The following is a 26,534-nucleotide window of genomic DNA, read 5'->3' as shown; positions in this document are numbered from 1 at the left end:
AAATATATTTTTTATAGGTTTGTTTCAGTGTTATTTGCATTTCTGCTGGCAGTTATGTATCGTCTGCCAAAAAGATAGGGGGGAAAAAAAGCATACCATCTCAATTTTAAGAGTGACGTCATTCACGAATGTAAAAAAAAAAAAAAAAAAGCAAGCCTAAATATGCAAAGCTCCTTTGGTACATTGGGCTCACTCTTGAGGTGTCGAATGTCATCTTTTAAATATGTATACACACTCTTGCATGGAGGCTAGAATGCCAAAGGTCTTTCTTCCTGCAAGTGCAAGTAGAGGCCAGAGAGCGGTTGTCCCTGAGAAAAGAAACAAAAAGATCGAGGGGGAGGAGAGCAACAGATCCTGTATAAGAACAACAACAAAAGATGTGGAGAGAGAGAGAGAGAGAGAGAGAGAGAGAGAGAGAGAGAGAGAGAGAGTCGCTTGGTAGGAGTGTGGGGCAGGAAGTGTTAATGAGGGTCACTTATCCTTCTCTCTCTCTCTCTCTCTCTCTCTCTCTCTCTCTCTCTCTCTCTCTCTCTCTCCAGAACCAGCCCAAAGCTTTCTCTCCTTCCCCACCCATCGCTTTATGGAGCTTTCTATTTGTATGTGGATTTGTATGTGGAACAAAGAGCTTATACATTAAATCGTTTTTTCAGTCATTACTTGTGTTTTTCTGTTGCTAAATACACAATTAAATAATTTATTGCAGGAATAGACAGAAAGAATACAAACAGCATGAGAAAACAGGTGAATGTGGTATATCTATTTTCCCTTTGTTTTGCGTTCTATTTAAGGTCTCTCCTATTATTGATACCAGTGGTAGAATTCTAAGGGGCGTTGCACACATGGGGTGCGAATAGCCAGGTCGACAACAAAGCAGATATTTGAGGTTAACAAAGTTTGAGTGAATAAGAGTGAACAAAGAAAAAATTACCCATGAACCTGCTATCTTATTAGCTTCTGTGACGCAGAATCGACAGAGATAAATATTTAATAAAAATCAGTTATGCAGACAGATCACATTGGTTTGGTTTGTTGTTTGTTCGAAACTCATCGCGATCTCTTCCTATGTTACTTGTCTAACGTCAAGTGCACGGTAGCGTTTGTGAAACCATGGGAATGACCAACTTACTTTCATGCCTTGTGCAACATTTAAGGAATTGATATATTGCCATACCATTACTAAATCTTATCAAACCATCTCATTTACGGTCATTGACTCCTTGACTGATTTCCATTCACCCCTCTGTGCGGGGTTCATCCTACAGTCATTGTTTAGATTTTTTTTCTATTCTGTAGTACTGGCGATGTATTTGATTACCCAATTCAGCCAGTTAATCCAACAGGAAACTGACAACAGTATTTGACTCAGAGTAGTCGTGACGATTGCACCGTTTTTTTCATCATTCTTTTCTTTTTGTAAAATATTTCACTAAAGTTTCATCCGCCTCACTTATGAAAAATCCTTCCATGACAGTCTACCAACAGGAAATGCTTCCACATTTAGGTTAGCATAATTATGTCTAGACAGTACCTGTACCTCGACCTGGACGTGCGTTACGCTCTCAGCGTCACGAATGAATCGAGGCACGGCAGGCAATACCCTGAAATTGAGTATGTACAGTACAGAGACCATTCCACCACTCACGCAAGACCGTACGTACAGAATTCAAAGGCGTATGCATGCACAGAATTAAGGTCAAACAAGCAACTGCAAAATATCACTTCACGATTTTCAGCAAATACTGGTCTAGTTTCTTGAACTTTTACGAACTTTAGGACTGGTTAATTATCGAATTCGATGGCCAAAACGAATATGTTTACTTTGCAATTTGTAAGCAAGGCGACCACAAGGAAACAGACAGACAGACAGACAGGACCGACAGGATGATACATTCAGACAGATCTCGAACGCACCCCACCAATATCAGTTAGGTTACAGGTGGGGGAGGTTTCCTATCAATGGGGAAATTCAGTCACCAGTGTTTCCAAATTCACCGAATTACGAATGCCTATTTAAAATTCATCTTTAAACACAGGGGGTGGACTAATCTAAGAGAACGTTAAACTTCACGATGCCTACGCAGACATCTGGACAGACACTGAAAGGGAACTACTTCATTATTCTTCAACACGACACCTGCTTCTAGATCAGTCGTTCCCAACTTATTTTGGCCATGCCCCACCTAATCACCTCTAAAATCCTGATGCCCCCTGCGCTGATATATAAGTCTTATTATTCAAAAAGTGAACACCTATTTAGGTGGAAGAAGCCTAAAAGGCCAATAACTTGGTTTAAACAAGATTCCAAAGAACTTGGCCTCCATGGAGGAGAAAATAAAAGAACCAAAGGACAGTTAAAGTTCTGAGAATAAAATTACTAAGAAAGTGTAAAAAAAGAATACTAAGTGATATTAAAATAATATTAATGATGATGATGATGATGATAATAAAGGAATATTCACTGGTAATAAAGAGAGGGAGAAAATAGAATATTAAAATATCTGTGGATTATCTCATACGAAAACAGCAAATAAAGTTTCAAAACTTACAACAGAGAACTGAAACGTATACAATATAAAATAATTTGAATTTAAGCTTTTTTTCTGTAATAATTCGATCGTCTGAATTACTGTACAATAAAATAAAGGTACCAACCAAATGCAAAATACAACTTGAGCTCATTTCAAGAAAAGATGACTAAAGTTCGTCTTAGTGAGATCCTTGTGCTTCATGCTTGCTGCAGAAAGGTTTTATATCAGGCACTACCTTCGTCAGCTTCAGTCTCAAATCACCCCGTTTAGCGGTATCCAATTGATTTCTTTTCTTCAGTAGCAAATCATTTGCAGCACTAAAGCCACATTCAGCTAAATATGAAGATGGGAACGGTAAAAAAAAAGTTTCCTTGCAAAGCTGGTTGAATTTGGGTACTGAGTTTCTGCCTCATCACAAAGCAATGCCATCGCTCCTTTTATACTGAATAAAAGTTTTAACTGACTCATCATTTTGTATTTCCGAGAGTTCTTCTTGGTACTACATTGAAACTGTGAAAGCAATTTGATGGTTGTAATAATGATGGTGATAATATATTATATGCAGTACATATGCAATTACACATGTACATACACACAAGTATTTTTAAGTATTCATACTGTATATACACCGTATGTATTCAACTCGCACACACACTCAAACATACACAGACTCATTCTCGAATTGTTCCCCTTAAAAATCAAATCCCCTGTCCCCGGCGCCACGTTGGGAACCACTGTTCTGGATCACAAATGGAGGATTTTAGAGGGAAGCAAATAATTATATTCTTTCTATTTTTTTTTTTTTTTTTTTTAGGAGTTCCAAAGTTATTGATGCAACGTTGGAGTTACCGATTCAGAAGTGAACTCAGGTGACTCTTGTCACTGAATTTTTCTCATCATTTTCGTATTTCAGTTTCATTGATTTAATTCGCTTGGTCTCTCAGATCAACAGATTCCCCTTTCACTGGCTCTGATATACGAGTTGCAAGCCTTCTCTACCAAAGGAGAGGGTTCGATGGCAAAGAAGATGAATCACTTTAACGAAGTGCTGCCGAGAGATAAATCAACGAAACACATAAAAAGAAAAATCCAGAGTTGTTAAGGGCTTTCAATAAGAGACGTGAAGCCATAAATGTTCTAATCTGAAGCTTTCACACAGAAATTGGTTTAAACTAAATTAAGTCAAAATACCGCTGACATATAATTTAATAAGGAATAAGAGTCCCAGCTAGCCTAAGAACTGCTTAATCTTGCAATAACTCTACCATTATTGCATTCTGACAATAACTTCATGTATAACAACATTTATCTTTGCTCTTGTTTCAAACTGACGTCACAAGGTTCTCCAGTAAATTGTTAGTAAGTAACAAGAACTGAAAGGCGCAAACGTATATTTTCCAAAAAACACCCACGCACAAACATAGGCAATATCCATTCAACACTGAAGTCGCGGAACATTTAATGGAGCGCTGCGTTAAACGGTGCCATATTCCTAACTATCTTAATGGGTCTTTGGCTTGCAATGCCACATGGATGTGAATAGTGGCTGTCAATAATGTAGTGTTATTGACATTGCTTGGTTCTTGGAATGTAGCTGAATATATTATGAATGGTTTTACTCCGACGGGGCGAGGATTACCGCGTCGAAGCCTTAAGTACAGGACATTCACCTTTCTTACTTTCTCTCTCTTCTTCACAATATATATATATATATATATATATATATATATATATATATATATATATATATATATATATATATATATATATATATATATATATATATATATATATATATATACACACACACACCCCTCAGTCACGCCCACAACAGCTGACTGCCAGCTGGGTAACAAAGTCACCACCTTAGTCAATGAAGGATTACTGGATTTTTGTGGAACGTGTCTATATCGTCCCTCTTCGTCCCGTTCAGGGATCGAGCTCTGGTCCCTCATTTCGTTGGCTGTGATTATTACCATTAGCACTACAAAGCCAGAGAGAGAGAGAGAGAGAGAGAGAGAGAGAGAGAGAGAGAGAGAGAGAGAGAGAGAGAGAGAGAGAGAGAGAGAGAGAGAGGGGGGGTTCTGACAACCTGTAAGACGAACAGGTTTGCAATAATTGATTAGTGAGAGGTCAGTGAACTGACTGTTGACAAAGTTGGCTACAGAGTAATAACCGAAAAATGTAACGCGCGATACTGTAAATTTTGCTTTTTTTACCTTCTGTTACCTCTTTCGAATAAACGCCACATTCTTTGAAAACTTGAATTCCAAATCAATTGCCCCTGTGGGCTAGTTCCATATGAACAGGGTTGTGGGCTAGTTCCATATGAATAGGGTTCACCTTCTGAATAATAATAACAGTGTAAAGGATATATTCATTATACTGTTAAATTTACTATTCAGAATTGGAATACCTTCCTGACTCCCTTAAAATCTTGTAAAATATATACTGATACTATTTCATGGAAAGATTCCGAATCCTTCGATAACTGAAACATATTGTAAACGTGGCTTTGTCCTTTAAAATGTCAATTCTTTTCCTTCGAGTCCAAAAACGCAGTACTACTAAACATAATATATAGCCTACATGGTCGCATAATACAGGACAGCAATAACTTTCTGCTCGACATCAAGAGTGTATGAAAATCACTATAAAATACTGTTTCAAATGTTAGCGAGGTTTCAAGGTTGCCAATGCCTGGCAGTCTAGAGTCTAGGCTACAGATAGGTGTGGAGGAGGCAAGGGGGAGGGACAGCAATGGGGAGAAGTTATGGGGGAGGGGAAGACTGAAGGAAGAAGTAGAGGGGATTATAGAAAGAGAGCCATGTGAGGATTGGAAGAGGGTCCTTAGAACAGGAAGAGGAGGAGGAGGAGGAGGAGGTAGAAAAGAGCGAGAGAGAGAGAGAGAGAGAGAGAGAGAGAGAGAGAGAGAGAGAGAGAGAGAAGACTGGGAGTGGGACTCGGAGAGAAAACCCTTTTGGCACTAGGCTTTCAGCAAAGTCGAGTTAGAGGTCAAGAGGATTTTGGGGGAGGAGGGCAGAATGAGGATAGGATTTTTTTTCAAGGGGGTGGAGCACAGGCTCCTGATAATCGATACTAGCATGTCGACGGTATTGACCTCCTCTCAAAGAGAGAGAGAGAGAGAGAGAGAGAGAGAGAGAGAGAGAGAGAGAGAGAGAGAGAGAGAGAGAGAGAGAGGCATCATGTACAGTCGTCTGGAAGCTGTCTAGAGGCGATGCCAGAACGGAGTCAAGTTCTTTTAAGCAAACAAACTCGAGAATGGGAAGGTTCTCCCTGAAATAAACAAGGAGTTCTTTTCCAAAACAAAGGAGAGGTCTCCATATGAGAAAAAGGTTCTCTTCGTGAGGAAGATGATCTCTCCAAGAGACTGAGATGGTTTTTTTCCAAGACACGGAATTTTTTCATCTCGATATCTGCACTCTCTTCGAATTTAGAGAAGCCCATGAGTGTATATTTTCTCCCTGTAACAAGGCTGCTATTGTTCAAAGACAATGAAGAGTAAAATTGTGTAACAAGTCAAAATAAACAGAATTGAAACGTGAACATCTAAAAGCATATGAAAGTGGGCCACGTAATTTGTAATTTGGTAGAAAATATTTGAGAGAGAGAGAGAGAGAGAGAGAGAGAGAGAGAGAGAGAGAGAGAGAGAGAGAGAGAGAGAGAGAGAAAATCAGTTTAAGAGACTTGCATGCACCGAGACAATATTCTTTAATTGAACGACGTGCCAAATCATTACCAGCATCACTGAGTCGGATCTCAGTCGTTCTGTGAATATTAACAGTTCCGAAGTAATGACATCAGAATCACATCGACATTCTGAAGATTCATACATTTAAGTGGAAACAGGCATCGCATAGGCTTCTGTTACACAGACGATCTTTTCTAAATCACTAATGAACGAGAAATATAAAGTATCACATGTAAGTAAGCGTGCTCACACGCACACCCACACGTGTGCACATATATATGCACCTCTCTCTCGTCCTTTTCGAAGTATCTTCCCTTTCAGACCTTTTGGGAGAAACTTCTTTATGGAGAACCTCCCACAATTCTCTCTCTAGGGAAGAACTTTCTCTCTCTTTAGAAGAGCATTTTCGTCCTCGTAAAGTGAACGTCTTGTTTTTTTTTTTTTTAAGAGAACCTTCCTTATTTCTAGAAGGCAGTCTTAATAATTAAAAGTCCATAGACCATAATGAGAACTGGAGAGGAAAAGGTGTAGAGAGGCTAAAGGAATAAATAATATATATATATATATATATATATATATATATATATATATATATATATATATATATATATATATGTATGTATATATATATATATATATATATATATATATATGTATGTATGTATATATATATATATATATATATATATATATATATATATATATATATATATATATATATATATATATATATATATATATATATATATATATTAGTACATGTATACAAAAATAAGGGAGAATAATTGTTCCAGCATATAAAGGTAATGGCAATAAAAGGCTACTACAAAATTATAAGGTCATTAAATAATTTAGTTCACATGGACAGGTGTATGATTTGGATTGAGTAGGAAAGTAAGGCAGGTTACAGGACTGAAAGGGGATGAACAGTGTTTAAATCAAGGGAGAAGGTGTGTAAGGTTTGACTGGAGAAATGTGTTATTCATGGACCTAGGAAAAGCTTATGATGGAATCAACAGAGGCAATGTGCATGGTGTTTAGGATATACGGTGCAGAAAATAAGCTGTTGAGAGCCATTTAAAGTTTTATGCTGGAAGCAAAGCGTGTGCTATACGTTGACGGGAAAGTGGCTGGTATGGAGTAAAACTGGGTCTAAGACTAGGATGTTATGTCTGTGTGGCTGTTCAATATCTTTATGAACGGAGTGATATCAGACGTCAGGGAAATGACAATAGTGTCCTGCAGGTGCAGAGTTGTGGTAGAGAAAGATGAGTCGTGAATGGAGTGGTGATTGGTTGATGTTTGCAGATTATACAACACTAACTGTGGATAGCTAGTAAAGGAGTTTGAAAGCGTTTGCAAGATGAAAAAAGTCAAGAATAACTGTAAGAGTATAGTTCTGGCAGGAGATTTGGAGTGTATGGAGCCCAAAGTCGGAATCTATGAAGGGAAGGGCAAGAAAACTTTCCTTTATGGAAGCGAAGCGTAGATGTTGAATGCAAATGAAATTGTTCAGCGAAAATGTTTTTGGGGTATATGCATTGTCGGACAAACTGAAATGATGAGAAATGTGGGGAAAATTAGTATATGTAAAGAGGTTTAATTAGAGGAACGGATCAGTCTTCTGGCATTATTTGGTTATGTTAAAAGAATGGAGACGGTAAGATGGTGAAAAGCGTACGTCTCGGAAGTGATCTCGGAAGTGCAAGAGTGGGACGGAAGGAGAACTTAGCATGGGTTGGACGAGTGCTGTGAAGGAGGTATTGAAAAGTAAGGGCTTAATATTCACTGTACAAGAATCTGTGTAAGATAGATATGAATGGTGCAGTGAGTACAGAAGTGTTTGACACGCCGTGTGGGCTTATGAAGAGACTAATGTTGAGGAAGTATCAGGCTGCTGCATTGGGGGATGCGTCCACAATTTAGCTACTGAAGTATAAATGCGACAAGAATGAAAAGAGAAGACAAAGAAAACATGAAAATGAACGAGATGGGTAAGATTTATCAGAAGAGCCAGCCATCTGCATGAGCCAAATGACTAGTTGTTTCTTACCCTGTGCGATTAACTGTTCTTCGCCCAGTTGGCTAATTTTAATCTCAACTAAATAAACAGAAATTTTCTTCATCTGAATGCCTAGCATACTGCCTCAGCTAAATGACCTAAACGACCAGTTTTTAACTTCAAATAAATGACTTCGTTTTCCTGCACTTCTATGACTAGCCTTCAAACTCAGCTAAAAGACAAGTTATTCATTGATTTATATCTCCTTAGAAGAAAATGACAAAGTGCAACGTACACTCCCATTCATCGATAGGTGGATATATAGGAAAGTATGGAGAGACACCATCTGAATAACATGAATGTCAAATTAAATGCACAAACAGTAAAGCAAATACCTTGAACGACCGGAATTAACTGCAACTTTTCAATGGTTCTCTTGGGTCTCAGTGATAATAGTACAGTGGTAGCAAATACTATTTTTTTTTTATGTAAATTGCACTCAATGTTGTTGGAGACAAATGTCCCTGGCAAGCCTTGAAAAAGAATGAGATGCATAAGAGTGGGCTTTCCCGAAATAAAGCAACATACCTAGCCTGGGTCTAATCACTCGTATGAGTGCTCAATTGTGAAAATACTCACGAAAAAAATACTCACGAAAAAAAAAATACTCACGAAAAAAAATACTCACGAAAAAATACTCACGAAAAAAAGAGTAACCAATCAGGAATTGCTGACGAAAAGAGCAACCTATCATGAATTGCTGACTAGAAGATTGACCAATCAAGGAATTGATAGCAAGAAAGACTGACCAATCAGGAACTGTTGACGAAAAAAGAGCAACCAATCAGCAATTGCTGACGAAAAAGAACCAATCAGGAATTGCTGGCGAGAAACACTGATCAATCAGGGGATTGGTGTCCTGGAAGACTGAACGCCCGGAGACTGCTGACGAGGAAATCCAGTCAGTCGAAAGGGGTAGGGGGAGAGAGATTGCAGATAAGTAAGACCATTCAGGAGACTGCTGAAGGGAAGATCTACCCATCAGGGGATTGCTAACAAGAAAGACTGACCAGTCAGGGAATTGCTGATAAGAAAGAGAACTTGAAAACCTTCTTGAACAAAACCAATCACAAAAATTCCCTTACATATGTAAGAACATAATCTGTCATTTAAGAGGTAAACATTTCAAAACCTCTGAGGACTCTGAGGAGAGAGAACAGAATTATGGGATAGTCAATAAAACAACTCTTAACTCCTTAATGCTCACATGTTCGACAATCAAGACGAAATACATTATACGGGATAAGTAACAGATTTTCATGACGTGCGAGACTTCAATACTGAAAAGAAAATAAAAAAGCAGTATGACCTTCAGGTGGGAACACTATAGTGTTCATAAACCCTGCAATTAAATTAAATCTCGTAAACATGGGTAAAACCGAATATCATGTCACATAGCTCTGAGAGAGAGAGAGAGAGAGAGAGAGAGAGAGAGAGAGAGAGAGAGAGAGAGAGAGAGAGCTGGGACACTAATGACGTTCTTAGTCACTTAGTGCCATCGAATATGCAATCATTTCGTTCAACGCACGGCACCTGCAGTACGTTGCTGAAACTGCCTGCAAGTCTTCACACCTGTCTCGGTAGAGAGAGAGAGAGAGAGAGAGAGAGAGAGAGAGAGAGAGAGAGAGAGAGAGAGAAGCCTTAGGGTTGGGTAGATGTCGACAAGCCCTCGACCGGAGAATACTGCATTCACCTTAATTTAATCATCATGATCACGACGGTCCTAGTCTGACAATCAGCATGACACGTGGGATAGGTAGTAAGTATCCCTGCGGTTCGCCCAAGTTGGGCTTGACGCTGTAATCATCGTCATCTGCATTAAAGGAAGACTTCTGCAGTAGGTTTTGGCCCACGCGACTAGCACGCCGAGGATGGATCAATAGACTAGGGGTCTCTCTCTCTCTCTCACACACACACATTTTCTCTCATGCTCTTTCCCTCAGTCCGCTCTCACTCTCTTTCGTCTGGACAGGCTCCACCCTCTTTCCGCCACGCCCTATGGCACGTACGACTCTCATAAGGCAGCTTATTTCACTAAGTGACCTCCCCCCACGGCATTCCCCTTCTCCCCCACCTGCTTGGATCAAGAGATTGTCCTTTTCTTATCAGATGATTAGCGACTTTGACCTGACTTGGTTACGAGGTGCCAAGGTTCCTTCAGCGTCGCTTCTCTTCTCTTCGCTTTTCCTTTCTTTCCCCGCTTCCAAGCCTGGTTACATATAATGGGGGCTGTAAGGCTGGGAGAGAGAGAGAGAGAGAGAGAGAGAGAGAGAGAGAGAGAGAGAGAGAGAGAGAGAGAGAGAGAGAGAGAGAGGCTGTTGAGGAAAGTGTCCGTCCGCTGGCTCTTTTCCTCCCTTTGCTCGGAGGAACCGAGGGCGGGGTCAGGTAAGGGATAATGCTGCATCATGGGGTTTGTGGCACCGCTTTAGGAATAGAGATGGCCCCTGGCCATTCCAGGAGACACGAATCGCAGCCTGGCATGTTTGAATCCTACGATCTGACAAAATTACTTATACTAACTAGAGAGAGAGAGAGAGAGAGAGAGAGAGAGAGAGAGAGAGAGAGAGAGAGAGAGAGAGAGAGAGAAGAACAAAACATATTTACGTACTGACTCATCCATGTGGCAATGGCATGTCAAGGAGCATATTTCAGCTGAGCATTACAGGATGCCCATTAGCTACCCCTCTCTCTCTCTCTCTCTCATACCATTTATGGTGGAAAATTGTAAGTCAATTGAATACTTAAAAAATCATAAGCAAACAATTCACAGCTCAGAATCCAAATGCTCATTTACTTTTTGGCAATTCAAACCTAATAAAAAATGTAGATCACCATTTATCCTCGGCCCGTTTTAATGAACAGTCGAAGCGTGAATTAAAAGTGAAACATATGTTTTATTGACAAGCTTAAGTATGCCGTTAGTGTCACGCCAAAGCAGCTGGAACAAAGGATGCCTTCCGTCTGCAGAGCTTCGCTTGAACAAAGAACGGCAGCGACAAAAGAAGCGATGAAAGGTAATTGCAAGCCGACTGGCAGCAATATTACGGACTCTCACAAATCGGTACTGCAGTGAGGAGTCACGACAGCTATGCCGCTCACAAATCCAGTCCTGTTTGGACTCGGTCTAGGAGTAAAAACCCCCTCTCAAACACGCAAGGCTTTAGCCTCGAATATTCCTTTTCTTTATCAGTGTAAACATTGATTTTCGTGACACTACAAAGGCACTTAGCGTATCGTTTCTCTCTCTCTCTCTCTCTCTGTATGTGTGTATATATATAATATAAATATATATACACATATATATGTATATTTATATACATATACATAAATATATACACACATATGTATATATGAGTACAATACACACACACACACACACACACACACATATATATATATATATATATATATATATATATATATATATATATATATATATATATATATATATATAAAGGGAGACAGTTGCAGCAAGAAGGCCAGAATTAGAATTCCGACGAGGCCGGAGCAATTTAGTTGAGTAGTGAGTATAATTAGGGTGGATATGGGCTTGCGAATAGCAACCTCCTTTTACAACACTTATCAAGAATCGACACGAGGAAAAGACCTGTGGGAATTTGGCGATCCACCACTTACCATACATACATGTGGGTGTACGTGCGCGCCCACACAAACATGACGGTTTGTCACTAATTTACATGTGACATTTAAAGAAATATTTATATACTTTTTTGTATGTATAAATATTTTACGTGTTTGAATCTAGCTTTATAAAAGAAAGTTACAGCCATAATATATCAGTCAAGGGATGTATAAACTTGATCCTCTAATATCAAAAGAAATTTGTAAATTTTAAGGTAGGCAGTAGAGATGTATGGAAATAAGATTATCATATTTTAAACACAGTACGGGGGCAGCAGTGCTAATGAGTTTTCCAACCCTGCATCCCTGAGACTGTCAGGTGTGGATCTGATGTTGCCTGTTGTCGGTAGGTTTATCAGTATTGTCGCCTGAGAGTATATTGTAATTTTTAGCCAAATGAGTACTGAAGGCCACTCCTACCTTGACGCCGGCCTGTGGGTAGATATGTAGTCTCTAACGGTTGTGTGTTAGTCATTACTGTTCCTGTAGTATATATATTTGTGGCTTCTAATACTCTGTATCAGTCCTTCGTCAATGGCTTGGGAATAAAGTCGAAACCGGTCAGGAACTACACCCCGTCTCTTATTTTTCACCTGTGGTAATGTGTGATATATAGACATATAAATATGTGTGCACGCGCGCGCGCAGGTGTGTGTAGAGCTTAGCATCTATGCCCTAGTAATTATACTATATAAGAAAGACGAGCTAAAATTCCAAGAACTGGCAACAGAAATAGCCTTAATTCCATTGCCACGAAATAAGCTTTAACCAACAAAATTTCAGCGAATGACAAGGTGTCGAGGCATGGGAATGCCTTCACCATTAATAGTCATATCGATGTGCTTCGCTCAAGCTTATTTTCTATCAACGCAATCTTTAGGAATGATAGAATTCTGTGGCTCACTAAATGGAGCCACAGGAAATGAAGATGGACTACTAAGCGGAGTCTGTATGATGCAGTGAGCATCAGGCAGCCATGAGCCACTTGACGACCGAGGTGTCACTCAACGCCGTGCCAGGCTCTGTCCCTGTCCTCTTTTTTTTTTTTTTTTTTTGTCACCACTGTCATCTTCCAACGGTTACCACCGCCCACCCCCGCCCGCAATATACAGGAAACGGAATAAAATGTGACCACGCACATACACCTCATTAAACCAGGGAATGGCTGTCAATGTTTGTTTTATCGCATAAAGACGAACGTATGTTTGTTTTATCGCATAAAGACGAACGTATGGTTTTATAATTATTGACTAAGCAACAGAAAAGTTTTATTTTTAACGCAGGACTTCTTGACATGTCCTTAATGTTATTACGAAATATTCGGATCCTCTTAGCGTGTTTATCCAACTGTGTCAGTGCCATTGTGTAATATTCAACCCTACTCCAACTGAATCTAATTTAAACCTTTACTTTAGAATGATAAAGCTCACATGTTTTCCATACTACGTGAAAGAATAATTGCTACATTATTTTATTTAGGACTCCCGGAAAATCATTACAATTAAAGTTAAGAAAAAAGTCATCGCAGACCACTGGAAAAAACACTACCTTGTGCCTCAGTCTACTTCGAAGGTGTTATATCAACCATGTGTTGTTTTTTAGCCACTTTTTTTTCACAGCATCAGGCGAGGAGAACAAAGGCTACTTTTGACAATAAATTAGACGTTAATGAAAAAAAAAAAAATTATGACATCGAGGTTAGAAGGAACGCTGCTGGTGGACTACCGCTGACATATCACCTATTGTGTAATATACTAACGCAGAGTATTGTGATAATCTTACATTAGAGCATACAATTTTCAACGCATACAATTTTCCGCGTGTAATACCTATAGTTTACCAGGATATAAAGTCTGTCAGAGACGCCAGATTCTCACAACAATGATCCCATAGAGGTGTGTAGACTGACTGATTAGAAATCAACCTCTAGGGTCACTAACGCCGAAAAGAATGAAGAATGAAAGTATCTTGATCTGCCAACACTTGTGGCATTAAGGTAAAGTCTTTAAGAAGTCTAGGTCTACAGAACTAGCAAGTGAAAGGGAAGTATTTAGAGCGACAGTTTTCATTAGTACTTTAGTGTTGGCGGCTTGTTGCTGGCTTGAAGTCAGAGATCAGGACAGGCCCTCCATTTGTCACAGTAAAGAGAACGTGCAGGTCAAAACCCGTACTTGCACAGGCTGCCGCAGACTGTCCAACCCTAGATTTAGGCCCCAACTTAGTCTCAGCTGGAAAGGGTTTCACTTCCTACATTCTTCCTGTTCTACTCTCATCAATACGACCCAAGGCAATGGCGTCACCAATCTGATGATATAGCAGGCATTTTCCGGTGACGTCACTAACGAGAAGTGATGACACCTAGGTTGCTTAAAAGAAATTCCAGGAGTTAGACATCGCAATTCAGGGCAGAACTCTTCATTTTATTAATTTTTTTTTTACCAAAGTTAATCGGCAAAAACGAGCACTGTAATTTCAATCGACAAAATATAAAGATAAGAAAAAAATGGAGTAAAGATCTCAGTTCCTCAATTATCCATGACACAAATCGGAGTGGACACAAGTCGGAGTGGACGCAATCAAGCTCTCCATCTGACGAAGAAGTGCACCCATACAAGTAGCCCGACCGACCGTTAGTGAGCACAAGGCGCTTACCTCACTGACTGGTCTAAGGCAACAACGGCGTAATCTAATGCAGGCCCTGAGAGTGCTATTTAATACCAGAGAAGGGTAGAAAAGTCCCTACTTTTGATTTGTAATGTATCGGTAATACTTTTTTTTTTCACGGCAACAAAATACATAATGGTAACAATAACATCAATGTCCTCCAAAACAAGCGATGGCAGTATTTGCAGTCATTATCTTGGATGGTCTGATCTTTAATAAAGCACTGTCAACGTAGAAAACGCCATACTTAATAACTGAAAATTATAAGAAAAGAAAATTACTCACAGGGATCATGATTTCTTTATCAGCTGTTATCTACCAAATAAAGAAGTACAAGACATTAATAAATACAAAACTGACAAGCAGCATTAGGTGTCACTTCTGTTCCTAGCCTTAAGACGTCATTCACGCATAATTGGAAGAGAATCCCGTTTCGAATCTACAAGTCTTTCACTCAGAGCCATTTGCCAGTCGTATTATTAGCGTAATATAATTTAGAAGTTAGTTAGGACGTGCTGTTCTCTTTCCTACACTCTCTATATATATGTGTTATATATATATATATATATATATATATATATATATATATATATATATATATATATATATATATATATATATATATATATATATATATATATTTATATGTTTGTGCGTGTGTTTGCCACGCTACGACACTAGCCCATGTGCATCAAAAACGGAGGTGCACACTCGTCTCTTCTCGAAGTTTTCCATGTATTTAAAGCTCAACTTGATTGCTCTTTAGCCTTTGGCGTCACAGCATAAAAGGTCAATGGCACCAGTGCATGCCACAGACAGGCAGACTGAACATACTTAAGATATCGTTTGTTTTAACTTTAAGAACCATCATGGTTTTTTCTTTTTTGAGAGAGTATAACTAAAAGTTATTCTAGTCTTTTTACAAACTTTTACGACTATCCATCTGGGAAGCGGACTCCTGCCTACATTAAGAGCACTAATCCGTATGAGTATGACCATTACTATTATCAATGAAGTTTAGATACTTGTGTTGATTTCCTCTATTATTATTATTATTATTATTATTATTATTATTATTATTATTATTATTATTATTATTATACTGTCACCTTCCTTAAACACATTTTCATCATTATTATGATCAAGTATTTTATTATTTCAGTTATTATTATTCAAACTCAGTACTAATGACAGGGGTTGTTCCACTTTGTGATTCAACACTTGGGTGCACTGTATATGTATCGTTTAAAGATGCTACGCCTCTTACAGGATGGGAGGGGGTGTCAAATAACGTAGCCTCTCACCAGGCTCTATATATTCCTATGAAGTGTGAAAGTTCTAAACTATTCTATGTATGGTGAGTCTGCTCTTCATTCCACGGTTAAACTTTTAATGTTGACCTAAAGCTGCTATTCTAAAGCATCTGTAAATTTCAGATCTACAACGGCCATCGATAAGAACTCCAAAAGGCGAACTCTTGTGGCCCTTACCATTATTGTTATCATCATCTAACATGAAAACCAGACCAGAGCGTCACATGTCTGGCACTGGCTCAATAATCCTTGAAACTTTTCTGATATTTAACCACCCAAAAGCAACCCAATAGTTCTGCTGGTAATAACCTTCAAGGGGAAGATTCGACAATGAGACCAGAATACAATATCATTCGTTTCGCCTCCATAAAGACGATCAGGGAAAATGCTTTCAATTAGTCATACAAAAAAAAATGTTTCATGTCTAAAATTCATCTTAAGTATTACTGAAAAAGAGATGAGTTCTTCCGAAGATTACTGTTTATCTTTAATTATCCCAACTGCCGAGAGCCTGCACTCTCCAACCAAGGATATATGTGAGGGGAGGAAGGGGCGTGGCCGAGCACCTTTTCCCCAGATGATTCCATGGTGAAGGTTGGTATGGAGGCGGCGCAGATAGGGGAAGAGCCAGAGGGGGCGTGGCCTGCCTTGGCAATGAACTTCGGGTCCAGAGCCATTATGAATCAGCCATTTTCATATTTCTCTTGTTTTTATTATTATTATTATTATTATTATTATTATTAACCTTACAATGGGCGTGTCTGTACGTGCAAAAGTTACTTCACAAACATAACTGAAAGCAAACAATCCAAAGAATCTTTCCACTATAAATGAATTACAAAAGCAATTGCACTAAATTAATCACAATCTTAGAAGCGGACTGTAAGAATCAAAACATTGTGACATCAAGCAAGCAAGAACAGACTTAAGATACGAACACATTGCGACATCTACATTTATCCCAATAACTACTAAATATATACAGTATATGGCCCCTGATGAAAAATGACACTGGGATGGCAGATCGCTCCTTATAAACTAAAAGTCTTTGAATATGCTCCACGATACAGGATCCCCTGATATTAGATGCTCTAACGTTGCAACTTGAGACAACAAAAACGTGTGGGTTGGCGTTCACGAGAGAGAGAGAGAGAGAGAGAGAGAGAGAGAGAGAGAGAGAGAGAGAGAGAGTAGGGGTCATAAATACTAATGGAAAAAGAATGTCTTGCGAGGAAGTCTTAAATCTTAACGATGATTTTTAAAAAATTCCAAAAGTACACGAAACGCCTGTATTTGTTTGCCGACTCCAAGAAGAAAAACAGAGCGTTTTCGAAAGCTACACGTATTCGTCAAGCTATCTGGGGAAAAAATCTCGTAAGAAATGTGAATGATGACCATTGGAGGCTTATCCGTCACCCTAAGCGTTAACTTTTCCCATGTTACAAATAATGTGTCCTCAAAAGTTCACCGAGGATAGTACTACCCTAACAAATAACTAAGCAACTGTTACGAAACTATAAACCATGTTTTTCCTTTAATCTTTAACCTTTGGAATTTTTTGTTACTTCTGGTAGGTCAAAAGCGAATAATTAAGTCTATCTATCAACAAACGCATCTTCCCGAGGATCTCGAATTACGTTTCTTAGCCTACGCTTTGTAGCGGCTGGCGACTTGCATCTCCATCCGACACCGCGAATATCATCGTTGCCAACTCACTCCCCCAAACACTTAAAAAACTCTCTCAATCATATCTTAAATAACCCTCTCGCTAGGAACCTCGCTCGCATGTACTGTACAGTACTATGTTGTTTAGATCTGTCAGTAGCGCAACTTTAATGAAATCAATTAACCCTTCAGTCAGGCTATCAGACTAGTCGACCACTTGGAAATGTTCGTTTGTTACAGGGTACAGGAGGATCTGGAGAGATGATTTTCAATTGCGATTAAGGTATCTTAGTGAGTGGGTAATGTGTAGTGGTTGCGATGTCTTCATAAATATTTTACACGTATACACACAGCTGTAGTCTGCCTCATGATCCCCTTCACCCACACCCAGACCAAGCCGGTAGTTGCTGCTAGATATCAAATAATCACTTTTCTACACGAACAAATAACAGCAGAGAACTTTTGTTATCAAAAACAGCACACTTACTTTGGCCCCAATCTGGTTGCCGCACTGGCCCGCCTGAATGTGCACGATTTCTCTCATTGTGTGGTAATACTTGTATATCCCTGTGAAGTTAAAGAGCTTTGAATGCCTCAACAGCGGCTGCTTCGCGGGTTATAACGGAGCTTGGCCCCGGCAACGCGCAGGCGCTCTCCGCACTGCTACCAACATTTCCGATCTCGGTTGGCTACAAAATTAATAAAATTACTGTCGACTCTAGAAATTATAAATATTGATTTATATTTGCCTTTCTAAATGGTATATTTCAATAATCCATAAAATCAGAATGGGATTTCATTCGAATAAATGAAGACAAAAGTGTTTTTTTAGAGTTGGCAACTCCGACATATCGATTTTGGCGCAATCGATGAGAACACACCCATATCGATGCCAATCAAAAGTGTCATGCTACTTCCTAAATAAAAAATTATCTGTTTTGAATGCATATAACTGCAGATGGTCAATTAAAAATTACAATTCATAACAAACACGCGTGTGCATGCGTGTGTATGTGTAATTTTCTGCATCAAGTCAAAAGTAGTTGGTTTCTAATTTTCTAGTGTTTATACATATCAAAGATTTGATATAATTCATTTTTAATTAAACACGACATTATCTACAATTATTTAGATTATATAATTAGATCTGTACAAGCCTTTAGTTGATGTTACGTTTACTTTTAATGCTAATAATCACTGCTGCATGTTTGTGACGTAATCTACCCGGTTTAATGCAGATGAACTAACAAGTTAGATCAATGATGTGTTTGTTTTAATGCTTAATTTTTATTTATTTTTCTGTAATCACATGCATTCAAAATGGATAATTCAGATGCTTTCAAGATAACTGGTGTGGAGCTCTTATACACATATGTTATATATATATATATATATATATATATATATATATATATATATATATATATATATATATATATATATATATATAATATATATATATATATATATATATATATATATATATATATATATATATATATATATATATATATATATATATATATATATATATATATATATATATATATATATATATATATATATATATATATATATATATATATATATATATATATATATATATATATATATATATATATATATATATATATATATCTACTGTGCAGTATAATACTCGTATAGATAGGCTATATTCGTGTGCGTGTAATCAGAACAGACCAGAGTAAATGCAGAAAGAAGGCGGAGGCTGTTGTTTTGTAGGGATGGCTATCTACCCTTGATGTACTACCAGGTCCAAGAACTGTGAATCAGGCTGTGTGCACTCAACTGATGCAACCTGTGCAATAACAGTAGACAACAGCCATGAACCACACAAGCAACTCAATCTTTTCTTTAGAACAAGGAAATCTGGAAACTTCTTCCTTTCTTTTTCATCAGCACTCAGCCAAGACATTATTGTAATTTCTCAGTAGTAAATTAGACTCATTACCTTGTTGAGTCCCCACTTACAACAACAATTCTTATAAGGTTGGTTAGATCTCTTTTTAAGAAAGAATCCTTTTTTTTATTAACTTGATTTATTTAAAAGTATTTACCTTATTTTGCTTAATTCCTTCTATACCACAGTTCAGAATTTATTTATCTTTTTACTTTCAAGCCAACGACAAAATACTGATATGCAAAAGGGAAGAAGACAAAGAATTGTTACCCAAAATAGATACCAATTACAAGAAGATGAAAAATTAACTTACAAGGACTTAACACAGAGAAGCAAAAACAAAAGTTTAATTAAACAGGGGAGGGGAATGATAAAAAAAAAAAAATACGGATCATCTCATTAGGAGCAAAAATCGAAACTGCAAGGACTTACACAGAGAGGCAAAAATAAAAGTTTAATTAAACAGGGGAGGAGGAATGATAAAAAAAAAAATATCTCATTAGGGCAAAAATCATCTCATTAGAGCAAAAATAAAAAATCGGGGAGGAGGAATGATAAAAAAAAAAAAAATACGGATCATCTCATTAGCAAAAATCTGTAAACTGTAACTTGAATACTCTGTAAATGTAGCAAAAAAAAAGAAAAAAAAAAAAAAGGAAATATGTTCAACACAAGCAGCGACATCAGAAAATCAAGGGTCATGCGGGCAGCATAGCCAAAATAGATGGTAAAAAGCAATGTCCTAAAATGAACACGAACATGAAACTAAGACAACTGTTATACATTAACATAATTCACTGGTGATATATTATAGCGGTCGCTTATACGAACTTGAAAATATGAATCTCCGAAATGACCTTTTAATAACTGATTGACACATATTCAGTTATTAAAATTATTAAAACTGCTTTTAATAATTTCAATAGTTGATGAGTTTCACTCTTACAAATTTTTTGTCTCACAGATATTTCAACACTTTTCCAGACTTGGCCAGTAAGAAACTTAGCACAGATCAGATTTCCCAGTTGCTATGAAGCTCCGTTCTCATTTCTGACGTACTTGTAATAAATCTTAAAACACATTGGTCTAATCACCTGTCCATAAAGCGCTCTCAGATTATTTGGATTCGTCACACTCACCGGTTAACTACGCGTGAATGGCACTCAATCTCATTTTACTTAATCACCTCAAAAAATAAAAATTCTTACAATAATACTGGCAATGTGCAAGTAGTTAAAATACACCAGAAGTGTTAAATATTCACTTGGAGCTGGTTAATGCCTTAAGTGGTACTGTAACAGTCCCTGGAATGTAAAAACAAGGCTTTCCTGACAGGTAAAAATTCTCTCCAAAAGGCTTGAATCATAACGCATACACACATGAATGAAAAAACTGTATATAAGTAACACTGCAAAAATGAGATTTTATAAAAGGGGCAGAATCTTGCTGAACATGCAGTTGGTTTGACAAGCAATTACCCTGAAGACAAATCAGTATTAACGTAAGTTTCTTTATGTTAATATTTCCGGGTGCAACACAGAAAATACTGAGATTTATATCATACAAGAACTCTTCCCTGACCAAGGGCAAAAAATTACTTAATTTGTTTCCCTCTTCTAAAATGAAACCTGCGGAACCTCAACTTGCTGTCAGGACCCACTAACTGGGTACTGCGTGTTGTGAAGTCTCTGTGACTCATCGAGCCTTTTTACACCGGAGCACAGTACCACCAAGGCAAATTAGCGTAGCAGAAAAAAAGAGGGCTACGGTAGGGGCAAGGGCTGTAGAATCGTGTCTGCTTTTCTGTCTCCTAATTATTTAAACAGGGATATGGCGGAGATCATTGCCATGGCGCAGCTACAGTGTTTGCTGATGAATTTCGCTCGTCCTGCCTTCTGGAAGAAATGCCCCCTAGAACAACATGATCTCCTTCTATGCCAAGACACCCTTGTCCTTGACCCTGAATCATAGCCAGGACCAGATCGTGAGTGCGTGGTCGCTTGTTTCTGTTGCCGATGAGATGGTGGCGATAACAACACCCGGTTGCTAAGATGTTAGTTATCTAAAAAACGATAAATCAGCCCAAAATACTTTCGGAGACTGAAAGGACGGAAAACAAACATCGTCAGCTTTTGTCGACGGCTGAAAAGGCTATCAAAAGACGAGAACTGTTCCGGAAATCTATGTGGAAATATCTATTTTTTTCCAGAGGCCGTGCTGCGGAGAGTAAAAAAAAAAATTAAAAAATATTAACCAGATTTATGGATCCCGATTGAAAAGGGGTATTCTGATATTCCTATCTAAATTATAGTGCGAAGAAATCGTTGGTCTAATATTGCTTGGAAAACATAAGAAGAAATTATTTCTTGCAATGATATATCCTATTTTCAGCGTTTCAGTTTATTTAAATTTTTTTTTTAGACGAAATTTCCAAAGTAGTAAAAGTTTCCCTATATCCAAAGCCCCAGATTAAATGAAGTTTCATTACAGTCTAATCTACTCTGTAAAGAGAGTTCCACAGCTACCATTTCGCTGTACAATAATTAAAATACGAACCACCTTCAACTTTTCGGCTTTGTTGTTGCAAGTTATGCAAATGCTCGGCATCCTTGAGGCATGGGAGAAAATCATCCCTATTTTTCAAAATTAGATCTTTATCCATAATCAAAGATTGCGGGCAGCAAGGCCACGTTCTCATATCCGACAGGGATTACTGTAAACTGGACTTATGACTACTTTTTTTTTTTTTACAAAGGAAATATTTACCTTATCACTTTTGTCATACTGTTCACATCATAATTATTTCTAGTTACTATTATCAACTGCATCCTTATTTTTACCATTATTATTATGGTAGTGCTATGATATCATCATCATTATTTTTACCTATATACTCATCAAAAACTGCTGCTGCTGCTACTACTACTACTACTACTACTATTATACTACTACTACTTCTACTACTACTACTAGAGCTACTTAGTAGTGACACTATTACTGAAACGTGGTTAAAATTTGCCTTAGAGATTATTGTTTAAAAAAGTGACCGAGCAGTCCGAACGCTTTTTTTCTTTTATAGCTGTCATGTATTCAAGAAGTTTAAGGTAGAACAAACTATAAGCCAAACCAGATTATTTTTCTTGCGTGATATAACTGATGATGATCACAATGCCATTAATGAAATTAAAGAAATTCCATTAATGCAATGAAAGAATAAAAGAAACAATTTAAAAAAAACACTTCATTTAGACTGACAAAATCTCATTGAGGATGACAAGCACCATAAATAAAAGTAGAAGCAGCGATTAGTCAGTCTATAAAAAATGAATTAAAAAAGCTCGAAAGACATTTTAAAGGTGACAAAACTGTAGAGAAATAGGAATTTCGTAATGTTCTGTCGGTCCTCGTTCAGGTATGCATATATGAATAGTAAGCAGAAGTTTGCATGGCGCCTGTAAAAGCATGAATGAAAATATCGTGGAGTAAAAGCGTCGGAGAGTAAATAAAGAATTCGTGCAGCAAATATTTGTTATTACTCAGTTTTTAGAATTGTATACATTTATATGAATTTATAGGTATAGACGTTCGTACAAACAGATATAGAAATCTACAACAATGTACACTGAGCCTATAGACAGGTCATACAAACAAAATCTCGCCAGTAAGCCCTCACATGCCCACACACACACACACACACACACACACACACACACACACATACATATATATATATATATATATATATATATATATATATATATATATATATATATATATATATATATATATATATATACATGTATATATATATATATATATATATATATATATATATATATATATATATATATATATATATATATATAAAGAACCTCGTTTCAGCAAACCAATACCAATACGTTGAGTGGTGACGAAACTCTTCCAATTAAAAAAATAAAATCAAAACGGCAGTAATTATGACCAAAATAAACTTGGAGTTCACGAAGAGATTGGAAGCGAAGAAATTCTTGTGGAAATGTTCTGAAAAAGGCTTGATTGTTAGAGGTATGTAACTTTAAAAGAACTGATACTTCATAAGAATACAGGGAAGAGTAGATGGAGGAAAAGGGTTGATCAAATTGTGACCATACACTGTACATAAAAGATTAGCTGATGAAAGGAACCAATGGGGTGTCTGGAAGGGCCCGGATGGGGTCACTGGGGCAATTGTAGGAATGTGGTCGAAGTGTGGAGGAATCAAATCAGTGGATGGGAGACTTGCAAAATGAAAAGCATGATGAAGAGAAACAGGAGAGTGTTTGGAATTCACTTGAAGTGTTAGAATGACGTAGTACAGTAGAATACAGAAAAAAAAATAAGGAAGCTAAGATGAAAGGGGGTGGAAAAAAGGAGAAAACACGTGAAATTGGTCGGGGAAAATACAAGGCACAATACCGGACAGGAGTAGATGTTTTTCCATAGGTCAGTATACGTCTAGAAAAAAACTTTGAAGTAAATTAATCTTAGCCTAATAGATCAAGAGATGCTGGTTTTAGATGATAGTCTTGGTGAAAGCAGATAAAAGATAAATACGAAGAATTCAAAACAGTTAGTGAGAAGCTTCACTGAAGATCTCAGAATGGTTGTAAAAACAGCCGCAGAGACCTCACAGAGTTGCTAAAAACCGAGGTAGGAAAAAATGCCAAAAATGGATTGTACTGAGAAACTGCGTAATTACACAGGTAGTGTGACAGAGAGAAATACTAGGATGTGCAAAGTACGTCTAAATAATGGGAATGGACGAAGGAATGATTATTCATTTCTATAACAGAAAAGGCGGGAGACAAGTGCAAGAATTATAATTAATTGTCTTTTATTGATATGTATACCTGGAAAGATGTACGACGGTATTTTGATAAAGAAAGCAAGACATAAGACAGAAAATTAGAATAGCAATCTGTTTTAGTCAATATGAAATGGGGTGATCAAGTCTTTGTTAAGTAATGGTTGGGAGAAAAGCTTCATAGCATTGTTTCCCCTTTTAGAGGTGGTGGTGCTCTTGGGATGGGGTTGCTAGGACTATGACCGTGCTCATTGATCCTGGTTAAGGTTGATACCCAACCCTTACTGGGTTAACTGGAATGCGAACCACTGCTTTAAATTTTATATATATATATATATATATATATATATATATATATATATATATATATATATATATATATATATATATATATATATATATATATATATATATATAGTGTATAATATTATATATATATATGCATATATATATATATATATATATATATATATATATATATATATATATATATATATATATATATATATATATATATATATATATATATATATATATATAAACACAAAACAAAGGTACCATCATTATCGCTAAGTTATAGGTACCACAAACACACACAAACATATATATATATATATATATATATATATATATATATATATATATATATATATATATATATATATATATGTGTGTGTGTGTGTGTGCACATGTAAGTTTTCCAAATGAGAAAAAGTTCTACGTTTTACATGAAAATGAAAATTATGACTTAATGAACTGAATTTCCCTAATAAAAACAAACAATCCGCAACAATAACACTGAAAAATGTCCCCACTCTCTTACAATTCAGAAAACGCTCCAGTTACTTTCCCCATAGGCGATGTTCACGTCTATAAAAGTGTGGTGACATCACACAGGATGAGGAGCTCACCGTCGCCGCAGTAATCGCAGAACCATTCCGCGAACGAGCTTCTCAAAAGGGCAAATGGTGACCTCACCTATTTAGTTGTTGCATTTATACTCGGACTGAGTCTGTGCATGTGTGTATACGTATGTGAGACAGAGGATGCGGTTATACTTGATTCAGATGCTGGCGTTTAGTGAGAACTCAAGGATTTGATATTAATACTCAAAGTCAGTTATGACATTTGACTCTCTCTCTCTGTAAGACACCGACTACGGACTCTAGTCAAACCCATAAACATTGCCATTAGGAAAGTGAGAATATTAAGTTTAGGACTTCAAACCCAACTTACATTCTGATAATGTTCTTGCTGCGTGTAAGCTCAGGCAATATAGAATTAAACCCACCTTCTAAGGAATGAATGCGCTTTCACACTTGACAAGATGCTCATCCAATCACATTTTACATGTTCACTCTTATCTCTTGGAAGTCCGGGTTTCCCTGATGATCTGTAACAAGCTTTCATAGGCTACATCCAGGTCAGAAGATTGTCCTTTAGACCTTGGGCTACGTGGTCTGCTTGTTGAAGTAGCCATTGGCAGCTGGGGCAGGGCTCCCAGGTTTCTCTGTTTGCTGACGTCATGCCCTTTACGTTGGCCCCGCAGACGCTGGTGCCCATATTGTATGTCATGTATACATATAAATATTCTTTACACAGAAGTCTTCTGACAGAAACACTTGAATTCAGATATGCTCGTTGATACTGTGATTGAAACATTTGCTTGGACTACTAAGATGGAGGATTAAGTACGGTATTCTGGTGCTCTGTTGTTCGTCTGTATACATTCGTTAACTTGTATTGCAGTTATATACATATGTGTAAATAAAAACTTATAAACACGTGCTCATGCACGTACACACACATTATATATATATATATAAACATGCATTATATATATATAAATATATATATATATATATATATATATATATATATATATATATATATATATATATATATATATATATATATATATATATATATATATATATATATATATATATATATATATATATATATATAGGTCTATATATGTGTGTGTATGAGGTATAAAAAAAAGTGGTTATGGGGTCAGTAACAGAAGACAGAAAGGTTAATGAGCAAATGTATCTTAGATAAACAGATGAAAACAAACAGATGACGTTTGATAAGCTGCAGTCTTGTGTCGATTGAGTTGGAAAACTGAGGAGTTGAATGTGAAAGCAAAGGAAGATCTGAAAAATGAAAGGGTGGAAGAAGTTAGTGAATATTTGAGAATGC

General features: G+C 37.1%; 1 protein-coding gene across 2 annotated transcripts in view; it reads right to left on the bottom strand.

Annotated features, from left to right (window-relative positions):
- LOC136843158 (tubulin beta-4B chain) overlaps window positions 1-26,534 on the bottom strand; it is a 66,466-nt gene that overhangs the window by 5,555 nt on the left and 34,377 nt on the right. The window contains exon 1 of one of the 2 annotated variants that reach the window (XM_067111210.1): window positions 18,074-18,269. The exons of the other annotated variant lie outside the window; for it this stretch is intronic. Coding sequence (XP_066967311.1) covers window positions 18,074-18,130 — 57 coding nt within the window. The 5' untranslated portion in view covers window positions 18,131-18,269. Of the gene's footprint in view, window positions 1-18,073; window positions 18,270-26,534 lie in introns of those variants that run through there. 2 annotated transcript variants of the gene reach the window in all.

Source organism: Macrobrachium rosenbergii, chromosome 11 (assembly GCF_040412425.1).
Source record: "Macrobrachium rosenbergii isolate ZJJX-2024 chromosome 11, ASM4041242v1, whole genome shotgun sequence".
Lineage (NCBI taxonomy): Eukaryota > Metazoa > Arthropoda > Malacostraca > Decapoda > Palaemonidae > Macrobrachium > Macrobrachium rosenbergii.
The sequence above is the reverse complement of the archived record's forward strand: the minus strand, read 5'-3'. Positions and strand labels throughout refer to the sequence as shown.